We start from the raw sequence: 12,854 nt of genomic DNA on the forward strand, positions 1-12,854 counted from the left end.
GCACGCACACACACATACCCACCCACCCAGAGTAGTGTTTCCATAGCACTGTAGTGTGTTCCAAGGCAGGCCAGGATCCAGGCTGGTCTCCCAAGCTCTTTCCACCAAGGGCTTCAAGTGTCTTCTTGGGGAAAGGGGATCTGGTGACAAGACAGGAGTGGGACCCCAACAGCCTCTCTGGCAAGCACTGGTGGGCATCCTTGTTTCGCTGTTACAGAGACAAGGGCCATGTGCCACTTGCTTGCCTCTCTGAGGTGGGAGGAGGGCTCAATCTTGAGGTCTGTAGTTTCTTCTTCTTTCTTTTGTAAATTACTGGAGGGTTTTTTCCCCATGTTTCTTCCAGTGTTGTTTTAAAGGGCATGTTATCCCCAAAGCCTGGGAAGTAGGAGGGGGTATGTGGGAAGTAGGTGGGGAGCCACACACTCTTGGTCCAGGCACAGAGCTGCCCTCCCTGCCCCGACCTGCTGGGCCAGCCCCCTCAGCACTGTACCTTGGGTCGACAGAGCTGTGGCCTGTGTGTTTCCGAGGAGGCTGCTGGACAGAGGCTCCCCTAGAGGGGGTGGGGGTGCAGATATGGAAGGTGGGAGGAGACAGACAACAGGGATGGGAACTGTTCTCTGTAGGGGCCGTGGCCCCGCCCCTGGGGCGGCCCAAATCTCAGAACCTCCTCCCATTGGCAGAGGCTAGGGCTCTGTCCCAGCAGTGGTTAGATGCCCCTGGATGCCCTGAGGCTGCTGTGCGTGGGCAGGTGATCTGGGGAGCTATGAGCATGTGGAGGGCCACTGCCTGGCCAGTTCAGTCCTCAAAAGGGTCCAAGTCAAAGGGCAGGGTGTTCCCTGGCTGCTGCCTGCAAATAGCTCCAGGTCTGCAGCGTTGGGTTCAGGGAGCCTGATAGCCCAGCCCACGGTGGACTGGGGCTGATGTTACTGCTGAGGTCTTGAGAAGGTAACAGGGGAGAGGGGTCACTCTCCCCACCCACACCCCAGTGGACCTGGTTTTGCTCAAAGCCAAATGTTGCCCCATGGAAGAGAGAAGGTCTCCTTTTGCCCCAGGCCTTGGTGGCTCACAGCGTGTGTTCAGCTTGAAGCTGGGAGGGGAGCAGGGCCTGCATGGGGGACTGGGGGGTGGGTGGTGGTGACTGGGGAGGTGATGGCTGACTCGTGACAGGTGTGGAGGTGAGGAAGGGGACAGTGGAAGCCACGGCAGAGGGGGAGCTGGGCGTGGCCCCGGGAGGCTCACTGATGGGCCGATTGTGGAAGAAGAAGGGGCACTGCTGGATGAAGAGCTCAATGATTGTCTGGTAGGTCCGCGTGGCTGTGAGGGCATCCATGGTGCTGAAGTCGGGTCTCATCAAGGTGGGCCAGAAGCAGATGGAGAGGTTCTCACTGGTCATGAGATTCACCTTGTTGTTGTGGCTGACTCTGTGGGGGACACCAAACTCAGGGTCAGAGCTCCATAGGGCGGACGGCTCTGGATGAGGCTCTCGGCCAGCAGGGCCCCTGCTCTGTCCCATGTGTGCTCATGGCCAATGTCATCCCAACTGCTTTCCCTGCCTGCCCATTCACAACCTGAAAATAGAAAAGGTCCAGCCTGGAAGTTGAGGCCTGAGACCCTCTATGGCCAGTCCTCTGCTCCAGTGTTGCCACCGGGCCAGCCCGAGGTCTTGGCTCATGGGATGCCCTCCACAAACCCAGTGGGTAGACCGTCTGGCTCAGGGACTCTCATCCAGTGAAATGTGTGATGCTGCTCTGGGTGTACACAGAGGCAGTGAGGATATCCTGAACTAGAACTCCACAAAACACCACTCTGCTGAGAGGAATAGGTCTGCCTAGAAAACCAACCTATTCTGTCTGTGCAGAAATCCAGGATACGGTCTGTTAACAGGCTTCCTGCCCACAGCTCCTGTACTTACTGAACAGTTTGAGTTTCTTCACCACACACCTGTCTTGCCCAGTGTTTTGTTACAGACAGAAGAGGACTCTGGGCATGCTCAGGGCCACTTGGACCCCTCGGATAGAACCAGCATGGAAATGAGGAGAAGCCAAGAGGCCAGGATACTCCTTGGTGAGCCAGGTGTGCCCCCACTGAGGAGGTGGACCAGCATCCCTTCGAGGGCCAGGCTGAGAACACAGCCTGGAGCAGTTGCATTCTGCTGTTAGCTGGCCCTCACTGGCAGTTTTGGAAAGAGGGAAGACCAAATAGCAAGCCCTGCAACATACTTGTTCAGGTGAGAGATGACGTATTTGAAGACTTCGTGGTTTTCCTTTGGAAATTTCTTGAGTACCTCCTTAAGGGCATGTAACTTCTGCTCCCGGTCATTGATTTCTGAGGAAAGAGAAAAACCAAAGATTCTTGTGGCCATGGCTGGTGGATGTTATGGGTTCAAGACAGATACTGGTCCTGGACAGGTGGTGAGACTAGTGAGGTGGTGAGACTAGGGGCGCAGCCCAGGGCTTTCAGACAAGGTCAACCCAGTCTTTCCCCCCAAAGCCGGTGCCCAAGGCGGACACACCTGGCGGTGGCACCAACCCAGAGCCAGACCTACCTCTGGATCCCAGGCTCCTGCTGAAGGGGAGCTCTGTGTGCCTCGGGCTTCCTGGCCCCCACCACCCGAGACTCAAGGATCCACAAAGACACCGCCATAAAGAACACCATTCTTTGCTCATCCGGTTGCCCGTGGAGACAGGCATCCCAATGCAGAAAGCCTGCGTGCTTCCTGACCAGATGAGTGAGCGCTGCCACCCGCCCACGCCAACAGACTGTCTAGGGAGGGAGTTTGTCACAAGACCAGGGCTCTGTCCTTTTCCTAGAGATACAAGGACCCTCTACACATCTCCCCATTGGAGGAGCTGATGGAAACAGTGAAGGAATTCTCATGCAGTTCATCAAAGGGACTACGCATCCCCTTCCCCCACTACCGCCCACACATTGTCCATCATGGAATCCTAATGTAGCTGGAGCATGAAAACAAGCTATCTCGAATAAGTGCTTATCCACAGCAGGCCTGGTTCAGTTAGTCTTTGCCATCCTATGAGGCAGGGGCTTCTCCCCCTATTGGGAGATAAGGAATGTGAGTCCCAGAGAGGTAGCAGAGCTTGAATCAAACCCCACTGATTGGCTGCAGAGCGTGACTGGGGACCACCGTACTTGCTCTCTGGGGTGTCAGCTGCCCTTTCCCTTAACTTGTCTTGGCTGGAAGAGCCAGCCCAGATTCCTATAAGCGAGAAAGATCTTCCTATGGCTACTTCTTAGAGCTGAAGGTGGTACCTAGGACCCAGAAAAGCCGCAGTAGGATCCAGGAAGAGATAACAGCTATCCCACACTTATGGTTGTGGGGGTGGGAGGATGGTGGATTGCTAAAAAAAAAATTATGAAGGTTTCCTATTGATTTGGGGGCACAGACTTCTTTGCAGTGGATATAAGCGCTAGAGCCTCTCCCCAAATATGCTGCGCACAACTCTGGCTACAACTTCCGGAGGTTTGCGAGTTACCCAAAACTCATAATGTTCCTTAGAAAGCCTATGGCTTCCAAGTTAAGAACCTCTAGAGTAAAAAAAAAAAAAAAACCTCTACAGTAGGCAACGTGCCTCTAGAGTCATGGTCTGGGGAAGCACAGGAGCCTGGCTGAGCTAGACTAGGAAGGACAGGCAGAGCTTGAATGGCCAGGGAGGGATGGCAAAGTGCAGGGAGGAAAGGCTGTGCGGCAGGTCAGAGCCCAAGCCCAACCTCTACCCATGTGGTCCTGGGTCCGAATTCTGTCTTGGACACCAGCTAGCTGTGTGATCCAGAGTGTATGCTCTGGTCTGTCTAAGGGGCTGGTGTCGGTGATATCACATGGTGAGAGAAGAAGCTCACAAGTGGACACACAGTCAGCACCTGGAGGCAGTCTGAGGGGCAGGAAGCAGTGGGAAGGGAGGCCACAGAGATGGGTAGGGTTGGAGCCACCTGGAGCTTTTGCTGGCAGGCTCATGGGCACAAAACCTAGTGAATCTTTTTTTTTTTTTTTTAAGATTTTATTTATTTGTTCATGAGAGACAGAGAGAGAGATGGAGAGAGGCAGAGGCACAGGCAGAGGGAGAAGCAGGCTCCATGCAAGGAGCCCGACATGGGACTGGATCCTGGGTCTCCAAGATCACGCCCTGGACTGAAGGCGGTGCTAAACTGCTGAGCCACCCGGGCTGCCCACCTAGTGAATCTTTTGACTCAAGAGTGGGGCCTGAGGGTGCCTCAGTGGCTCAGTCAGTTAAGCATCTGCCTTGGGCTCAGGGTCCTGGAATGGAGCCCTGCATCGGGCTCCCAGGTCAGCAGGGAGTCTGAGTCTCTCTCTCCCTCTGCTGCTTCCCCTGCTCCCCACTCTCTTTCTGTCAAAGAAAGAGATAGATTTTTTTTTTAAAGATTTTATTTACTTATTCATGAGACACAAGGAGAGAGAGAGAGAGAGAGAGAGAGAGAGAGAGAGAGAGGGAGGCAGAGACACAGGCAGAGGGAGAACGGGCTCCATGCAGGGAGCCCGATGTGGGACTCGATCCGGGGTCTCCAGGATCAGGCCCTGGGCTGAAGGCGGTGCTAAACCGCTGAGCCACCGGGTGCCCCCCCTTTTTAAAAAGATTTTATTTATTTATTCATGAGAGAGAGAGAGAGAGAGAGAGAGAGAGAGGCAGAGACAGAGGCAAAGGGAGAAACAGGCTCCATGCAGGGAGCCTGACGTGGGACTCGATCCTGGGACTCCAGGATCACTCCCTGGGCTGAAAGCGGCACTAAACCACTGAGCCACCTGGGCTGCCCCCCCTCCCTTTTTAAAGATTTTATTTATTTATTCATGAGAGACACAGACACAGGCAGAGGGAGAAGCAGAATCCACGCAGGGAGCCTGACGTAGGACTTGATCCCAGGTCTCCAGGATCACGCCCTGGATCAAAGGTGGCGCTAAATCTCTGAGCCACCTGGGCTGCCCGAAAGAAATAAAATCTTAAAAAAAAAAAAAAAAAAAAAAAAAAAAAAGTGGGAATTGATAAAAATAGCGTTTCAGTAACAGCTGTCTAGTAGAAAATGACTAAAAAACCACAAGAACTCATTAGGTGGGGCCATTATCACCTTCACTGCTCTGCACCCAAGGTTTATTTTAAGGATTCAACCTCGGAGAATACACTTTCTCCCAGGCCTTGAGTTTCAAAGATTTTTACTGTTAAACTTCAGTACAGTTTACTTGAAATAAGTGTACACTGCTCTCATCAGGAGGAGTGACTGTCTTTGGCACCTGAGAATCATGTGGCAGGCTCAGAATCTCCCTTAGTAATCACAACCCCTCCCAGATGTGAGCTCGGCACAGGGGCACAGGTCTCTCCCAGGCTGTGCGTCTTCATCAGGCATTCGACCCCTGGGGCGCCTGCACCCAAAAGTGGGCCTACCTCATCCTCCTGGCTAGAGGCAGGAAGTGGGGCTGGCAATGACCAGGGCCTGTCCTCCATGGAGCCACAAGAATGCTTGCTGCCTCTGTCTTCCTTGAGAGGAGGAGGAGGGATCAGAGATGGGAGCACCAGGACCATGTGGATATTGCTCACACGCTGTCCTCACGGATGCTGGTCTGCCTCTCCACGTGGTGCTGCAGCCAGGTGCCCAGCGCCAGGACCTGGATGTTATGTCTCTCCCTCCTTTCTGCAGCCAGCTTTGAGCTCAAGATGCTCAGGAATGCTGAGGAGCATAAGTTTGGCCTGAGGGGGCGGGGCAGGGGAGGAACCCCAGGAGAGCAAGAGGAAGCTTCTCAGTGAGGCCAACCTTCCCTCTGCCTCATGAAAAACATGGCCCATCTTATTGACTGGACTTCGCTCACCTCCTCCCTCAAGCAAGCAAACCCTCTCTTGGGTACTTGGGACAACAGCGATTTCTTACCTCTGGACAGTGCCAGAGCACTCAGGGGACAACTTCAGAGTTGTTCTTTTTACAGCCCTCACCACACTGGGCTCATCCTACATGCTGGGTGAGAGAATGCCAGGAGGCAGTGCCAAGGATGAAAGATGGGTGAGGGGGAAGGCAGGTGGGCACAGGCTGGTCCAGCACATCTGCTCTGGGTCCCCTGCCTCCTGTCACGCTGTGGGGCTCTCCAGCTCCAGTGATCTTCTTTGAAGGAACTGGTGGAATGGCGAGGGCACCTCTAGAGAGCCAGGGCCTCTCCAGCTAACACACCGTAGTTGTGAAATTAGGTCTCAGTCAACTGAGATAGCAAAACAGGTTCGGGAAAGGCATTTGCAGGCCAGCCGAACCAAGACAAAACCTAGATACGGACCAGGCAACTCAGAACTCATTCAGAACAAATACGCCAAGAACTCAGGATGAAGGGGAGGCCAGAACTTAGAAATCAGCTTGCCTCACCCCTCACAGCATACAGATAAACAGGCAAGTTGCCGTCAGGGTTCTTGATCTGAAACACTATTTTTTGCCCTGGCTGTGCCACTCTGCTGCCACCTTTAGCTCAAGACATCAGACTCAGGCTAGGATCTGCTGCCACCTAACTCAGTGCCTGGAGGAAAACCTCTGATGGCCTTTGACTATCTCACACACATGGACCACCAGAAAAGGAAAAGCCTGGGTCAAGGTCACATTACCCTCTCAGTGATGCATGCTGGCAGACACAGCATGCACCTCCCACCTCTCCCTCAGGTGCTAAAAGAGTCCAAGGCCAAGATTTCACTCTGCTGGGCCTGGAATGGAAGATTCTGGGTGTCTTTCGAGGGAGGCATGACCTTGCACTAACCCATTCTTTGCCTTTTACCCCACCAGACTGAGGCAAGGAGCACACACTCATTTGTCCACTGTCACCTGCCCTGTCCAATAAAAGGCCTGGTACATATCAGCATGGGAGTGATGAACACTCCCGTGACCTTAAGCAGTTACCTCGACAGACAAATGGAAGCAGGATCCCAGAATTAGTTTATCACATCTAGCTGTAAGGTTTCCCACCTCTCAGTGGGAATGGTAAGCTGGTGAGCTGGTAACCTGAACCACTTGGGTCACATATCCCTTTGACAAGCTGATGAAAGCTACTGGTCTTCTCTGTGGACTAAACTGCATATATGGAGCTAGATATGCAGCTATGGGGCTAATGAGGCCCTGGAGTCAAAGGTCCTTAGGCTCAGGACCTCTGGACTGAGACAGAGTGAGCTCTGGGACCCCTTCAGGCACAAAAGACATAGGATGGGGCCTGGCGGGGGTGGGGGGGACTGGCTGGACTGGAGTGATTCCACTCAGGTGGTAGGGTTGGGGCTGTCGTCAGAGGAGAAGATGTGGGGAAAAAATAAATGGTAGTAGTTTGTGAAGGCTGAGGTGAGGTGTGTGGGTGAGATGAAACCGGGAACTCAAAGCCCTTTTCTCTCCTCCTGAAATCCACAGCTCAGGTACTACCTCTTCCATGAAGCCCTCAACCCCAGTACCCCCCTCACTGCATTTTCTGCACTTTTAGCTCAGCTGGAAGGGCTTCACTCTGGCAGGCAGCTCAAGTACATACTCTGGGAGGGCAGGAACAAGGTCTCTGCATAGGTCAAGCCCCGGCACGCCACCCCCTAAGTGGTATGGGCGTCGGCAGCTGTCGTTAGTCACTTCTGAATCACCACACATCACCTCGAGTGTGGTAGGAAGATAATTGGTGAATAATCACAGAAATCTCTCTTTGTGGGCATATTTTCAGCGATGTTCAATATTGTGAAACTCTGGAGCTAACAAAACAATTTGACAGTGACCTTGCTATTTGTTGTGATGGGATCTGAAACCGTTCCCAAGCCCTGAACACACACAGACACAACAGCTCTTAGGTATCAAGTGGAAGAGCTGGTCAAGTTGATGTTGCCATGGAAACCCAGCCAGGCTAGGAATACCTACTTTTGGGCTGAAGAATCTTCGTTTCCTAATATCCCTTAACACTAAAGCTGATACTGCCTCATTGGTGTCCCTGGCTCAGTTGAACCCCCCCCCCCCCCCAGAGACTCGGCCCCAGTGGCCTTGGAAGGTGCTCAGTCAGCGAGATCCTCCCCCCACCTCCCACCTCCCGCCCGCCCCCAAGTTCAATCGGAGCCCCAGCTGAGTAGCTTCAGCTGACTTGCTCAGGCACAGGAAACACACAATGGGAAGAGGAAGCAGAAATCTCCACCCTTTTCCAGACTGCAGGAGCAGCAAGAAGCTCCCTTCCTCAGCAGTGGAAGCCAGGGACGCCGCTGTTGGAAGGGCAGCTGATTCCCTATCAATAAGACCCCCCTCCCTGTGGCGCACCCCCCCCATCCCGTGCCCCTCCAAAAACAAAAAGGTGCCAGGTCAGCAGTTCCTGCAGAAACAATGGGATTCTGTTGGGTGCCAGGACTCTACGAGCCTCTAGATGGCGCCAAGTCAAGACAAATGCTGACAGGAATCCTCCAGGGCGTGAAGGACCAGCCCACACCTTTTCTTCCTAACTTCCGCCCAGAGACGAGTTTAGGTGGAAAGAAAGCTAGCTCCCGATGGAGATTTCCTATGTGTTTCACATCTGGGCCAGCCTGGAGCTTGCTGGAGGAGTGATTGCTGGGAGAGCTCTATCTTTGGACAGCAGGAGCAGAGCGGAAGCTGGCACCTGTCCACACCCAACTTGTCTGAAGAAACCTGGGACTCCTGTCTAGAGAAGGCAGATGGAAAAGAAGGCCAGGTAACTCTATGACAGTCCCAGAATTCTGTGCTTCTACTCCATCCCTGATGGGCTAGGATAAACTCAGGAACTGTGAGAGATTTCAATCTGCCAAGCCACGGGGATAAAGTATGGCAAAGGTGGACCCAGCTTGCAGAAACAAACATCACGTGAAATGTAGATCACGGAAAGGGGACTCCAGCTGCCCTGCTGTCCTGGCAGCAGCCAGGTTCTGACAGGGGCATCTACTACCACAGTTCAGGTGTGGGCTTCTTTCAGCACCTCCACTTCCTGAAGTCACTAAGAGCCTGTGACCCAAGACTTAAAAAACCCTGATTTGTGACTTCTCCTGAATTCCTGCCCATGCCATCAGCCTTGTGAGTAAAATGCTGGCTTAAAACTCCCTCTTCTGAGTCGGGTAGTGATGAGATGAGACTAAGGTCCTGTGGTCGAAGAAACACAGCTCCCTTTCCTCTTCTCCACCTCCTTGGTCACTGGCCAAGACACTCCATTCTACAGCTGCACAGCAATGGCTCCTTCTGGGGGTTTTGGCCCACCAGGGTTGCACAGTACGAAGGCCGCCTTTGACTAAAAAAGGTAAAAAGTGCCACAAGGTGGGAAGCTGCAGCACTGCACCAAGTCTGGCAAATGCCCACTGGGAAGGCTCCCAATATGGTGGACAAATGCCCCCCCATCCCCCAAGAGAAGCAGGTCAGAGCAGAAACAGCTGTCGGGGCCAGGAGGATGGCACACAAAGGTTGCCAGTAAAAGCAGAGGTGCTAACTGGCTACAGCCCTGAGTGATCATCTGGTCAGGGCAATTAGAGCTGTCCCTTTCCCTCCAGAGGCTGGCTGCTTCCAAGGCAGAGGCAGGCTGGCCCCAGATCACATGCTGACTTTTGTGTACAAGGGATGGCTGAGTGGAGGGGAGAAGAAATGCCCACCCCCTTCTAAGAGGCCTGTTATAGCTCTGCCTTTAGACGTCTCCTAATAATTCATAAATACGAGCAGGGCCACTGTTGTAGGAAACTAAGGGCCAGGGAAGGTTGTGCTGGCTGTGCTTATACTGTGAACAAGCAAAGGAGCAGGAATGTGACCTAAGTCTGATATAAAACCAGACCCTTCACACATGAGTTCTGGGGGAACCTGCAACTCTCTTGAGAGAGCCCTCAGAAAAGCACCTCTGGTCTACAGAGGCCTGATCTGCAAGCCCCTACAGTGTCATCCTTAGTTCCCTGTCCCGATGTCCTTCCAACACCAACTTTAAGGGCCAGAGTATCTGTTCCCTGAGTGCAGAACCCATCCTCAATGGTGCTGCAACCCCTCTCCCTCCATTCCCCCACAAAGTCAGCCTGGGGCGCACGAGTCAGGCTGGGTTGGCAGTACTCACTGTGTGCCTCCACCAGATCAATCTGCATGTTGTATGGGACCAGGGGGTCTGGCAGCTCTGAGAAAAAGCTCTTCATGGCACCAGCCACGGTATTCACTGTAAAATCTTTTTCTGCCAAGTCCAGGTTGTGATCTAAAAGGAAGTTGGGAGAGTCAGGGCAGTATAAGCTGGACAGAAACAAAAGGAAAACTCAGTGCTTGGGGGTGTGTGTGTCAGAGAAACCTCAAAGACCCTGGGATGCTGCCCAGGGCTGGCCTGGAGCCTGGGCCGGCACTTGGGATTGTCACAGACTGAACATGAGGTGGAATCCCTGAGATGTGCAGACAGAGGCTGACACCCCATGCCTCCTTCCAAGATCATCTTTTGAATTGAGCAGCTGTACCCCTTCATTCTGTGCCACCCTACCCAACTCCCCTTGTCTGGCTGGGATGTGGTGCTACCTTTTCCTTACACCCTCCCCTCCAGAAAAAACAAAGGACTCTTCTAAAAGGTTAGCTCACTTTTCACGGTGGGTTACAGAACGTTACCACCAACAATCTTAACTGGTGTCTCCCTCCTTAAGGTGCCAGGATGAGCAGATTCATCATCTTTCTCCCTCTGGCCCCTCCCAGCCTGTGACACCACTGACCTCTGTGTCTTCACTTTTCTTTGAATACTTTATTGTATATTCCTGATTTACAAAAAAATTATCTACTGTTAGACATGAACTGTTTCCATTTTAGGTGGGTATAAACTTTTTTTTTTTTTAAAGATTTTATTTATTTATTCATGACAGACACAGAGATAGTTGAGAGGCAGAGACACAGGCAGAGGGAGAAGCAGGCTCCATGCAGGGAGCCTGACGTGGGACTTGATCCTGGATCTCCAGGATCACAGCCTGGGCTGAAGGTGGCGCTAAACTGCTGGGCCACTGGGGCTGCGCAGGGGGGGTATAAACTGTTAACAGATTCTTGCATATACACAAGTACATACCCAAGTGTGTGGCTACACCCTCATTTTGACCTCATGCTTCCTATCCTGCAAGATAAACAGGTGTTTCCCTTCCCTAGTGTATGCCCTCCCCCCACTGCCAGCTAACAGAGATTGAGCCTGGCGTCTGCAAAGTGCTATGGCTCCCAGAGAGCTTAGGGGTATGGTGCCCGTTCCTGGCTGCAGCTCTGTCCTGGAGGCCTACATAGGCTGCCTGGCTTCAGAGTCTGGCTTGGTCTCCTCAGGCCCAGCCACATGCTGAGTTGGACTCCAATGTGATCCTTGGCTTACTTTTATTGGTTTGGCTCGTTTGATTCTGGCACTAGTGGGTGTGACTTATACTGTAGGTGTGCTCAGTTAAGACTTTAAGAGAGTTTGGCTCTTTGGCTCTAGACCTCTGAGACCTCACTCAGGAGACAGGAGTCCCTGCCAAGAGCCAGTCTAACTCACGAGATTTCAGCTTTGGGAATCTGGGTCCCCATGCTCAGCTGATCATAAACGTTCCCTCATTGTCTCTCTTGTGCAAGGATTTTGTGAGCAGGGGGTCATGTATTCCTGGGGCCCTGGCAAAATAGGACTATGATAGCAACCCAATTTCCTATTATGTGCCGCAATTACCCCTGTAGGGCCCAGTGTAAGGAAGGTAAAGCCCTCAGAGGTGTCCGAGGTGCAGGCTGGGGTGACCTGAAGCAGCAGGGGTGGACGGTGATATGGGGGAGCAGCTGGCTGACATGGGTTTGGTAGGGACGAGGCTTCTGTTTGCTGATAGGGCCTGTGCCCCCTCCTTCACATGGCAGTGTGACCATGGAGGCAAGGCTGACTGGGGCCAAATGCTTTCTGTCTCTTTCTAAGATTTTATTAATTTATTCATGAGAGACACACAGAGAGAGGCAGAGACATAGGCAGAGGGAGAAGCAGACTCCATGCAGGGAGCCCTATGTGGGACCCGATCCCGGGACTCCAGGATCATGCCCTGGGCCAAAGGCAGGTGCCAAACCGCTGAGCCACCCAGGGATCCCATGCTTTCCCTTTCTTAGTCATCAGGTCAGCACCTCTTAGCTCTGGGGCTGTGTGTGGCAGCAGCACCCTAGGGCCCCACCGGCCAGAAGTGCAGCTCCATTAAGGGGCAGCCCCAGCAATTTGGTTGGCCTGACCGCCTCGACCAGCTCCAGCCTCCAACGCTCAGCCAGCCTATAACCTCACCTTGATCGAACTGTCTCTGCAGACTCTCCATCTCAGACTTATTCCCGCTGACCCGGTAGATGCCTTCAGTGCTCAATCCTGAGGAGAAACAAGCAGGTTTCTTAGGAGAAGGGACTGCAGAGCAGGGTGAAGCACTCTTGACTTTTCTGTGTGCTTCAACCCACTCTCCCCCCGTTTTCTTTTCCACTTCAATATTTTAAAATATTTTTTTTTGGTAAAAATTAAAATAATGTATTAAGTAAGTACCTCAGTTAATTTTTGCCTACATTTTACTGTACACTTTTGAATTGTAGCTCCATGACCAACAAAGGGTTTGAGCCCACGACCCCATGCCACTTGTTCTACAGACTGAGCCAGCCAGGGGCTCCTTGAATTTTAAATTTTGTTTTTTAATGGATATAATACTGTGTTTTAACGCGCCCTTTTCACTTACAAAGTATGTTCTGCACTTATTCTAATCATTAAATATTCTTTACAACACGATTTTAGAGACATCAAAGTATATAATAACTTTAAAAATAGTCCTATTGTTAATCATTTAGGTTTCCCTGAGTTTTCTCTGTTAAAGTACCCCACAATTACGTTTCTTAGGTTTTTTGGATAGCTTGTAAGTTTAACAGATTCTTGGCAGTGTGTGTTTCTTACTCTG

At 52.3% G+C, this 12,854-nt stretch overlaps 1 protein-coding gene across 1 annotated transcript in view; it reads right to left on the reverse strand.

Annotated features, from left to right (window-relative positions):
- Positions 1 to 300: 300 nt before the first annotated feature.
- The window catches only part of ARHGAP35 (Rho GTPase activating protein 35), a 128,954-nt gene continuing 116,400 nt past the window's right edge, over positions 301 to 12,854 (reverse strand). Inside the window, 4 exon segments of the mRNA NM_001003022.1 lie at positions 301 to 1,421; positions 2,220 to 2,325; positions 10,034 to 10,165; positions 12,206 to 12,283. Of these exon segments, the coding sequence (NP_001003022.1) occupies positions 1,064 to 1,421; positions 2,220 to 2,325; positions 10,034 to 10,165; positions 12,206 to 12,283 (674 nt within the window). The 3' untranslated portion in view covers positions 301 to 1,063.

This window comes from Canis lupus, chromosome 1, assembly GCF_011100685.1.
Source record: "Canis lupus familiaris isolate Mischka breed German Shepherd chromosome 1, alternate assembly UU_Cfam_GSD_1.0, whole genome shotgun sequence".
NCBI classification, from domain to species: domain Eukaryota; kingdom Metazoa; phylum Chordata; class Mammalia; order Carnivora; family Canidae; genus Canis; species Canis lupus.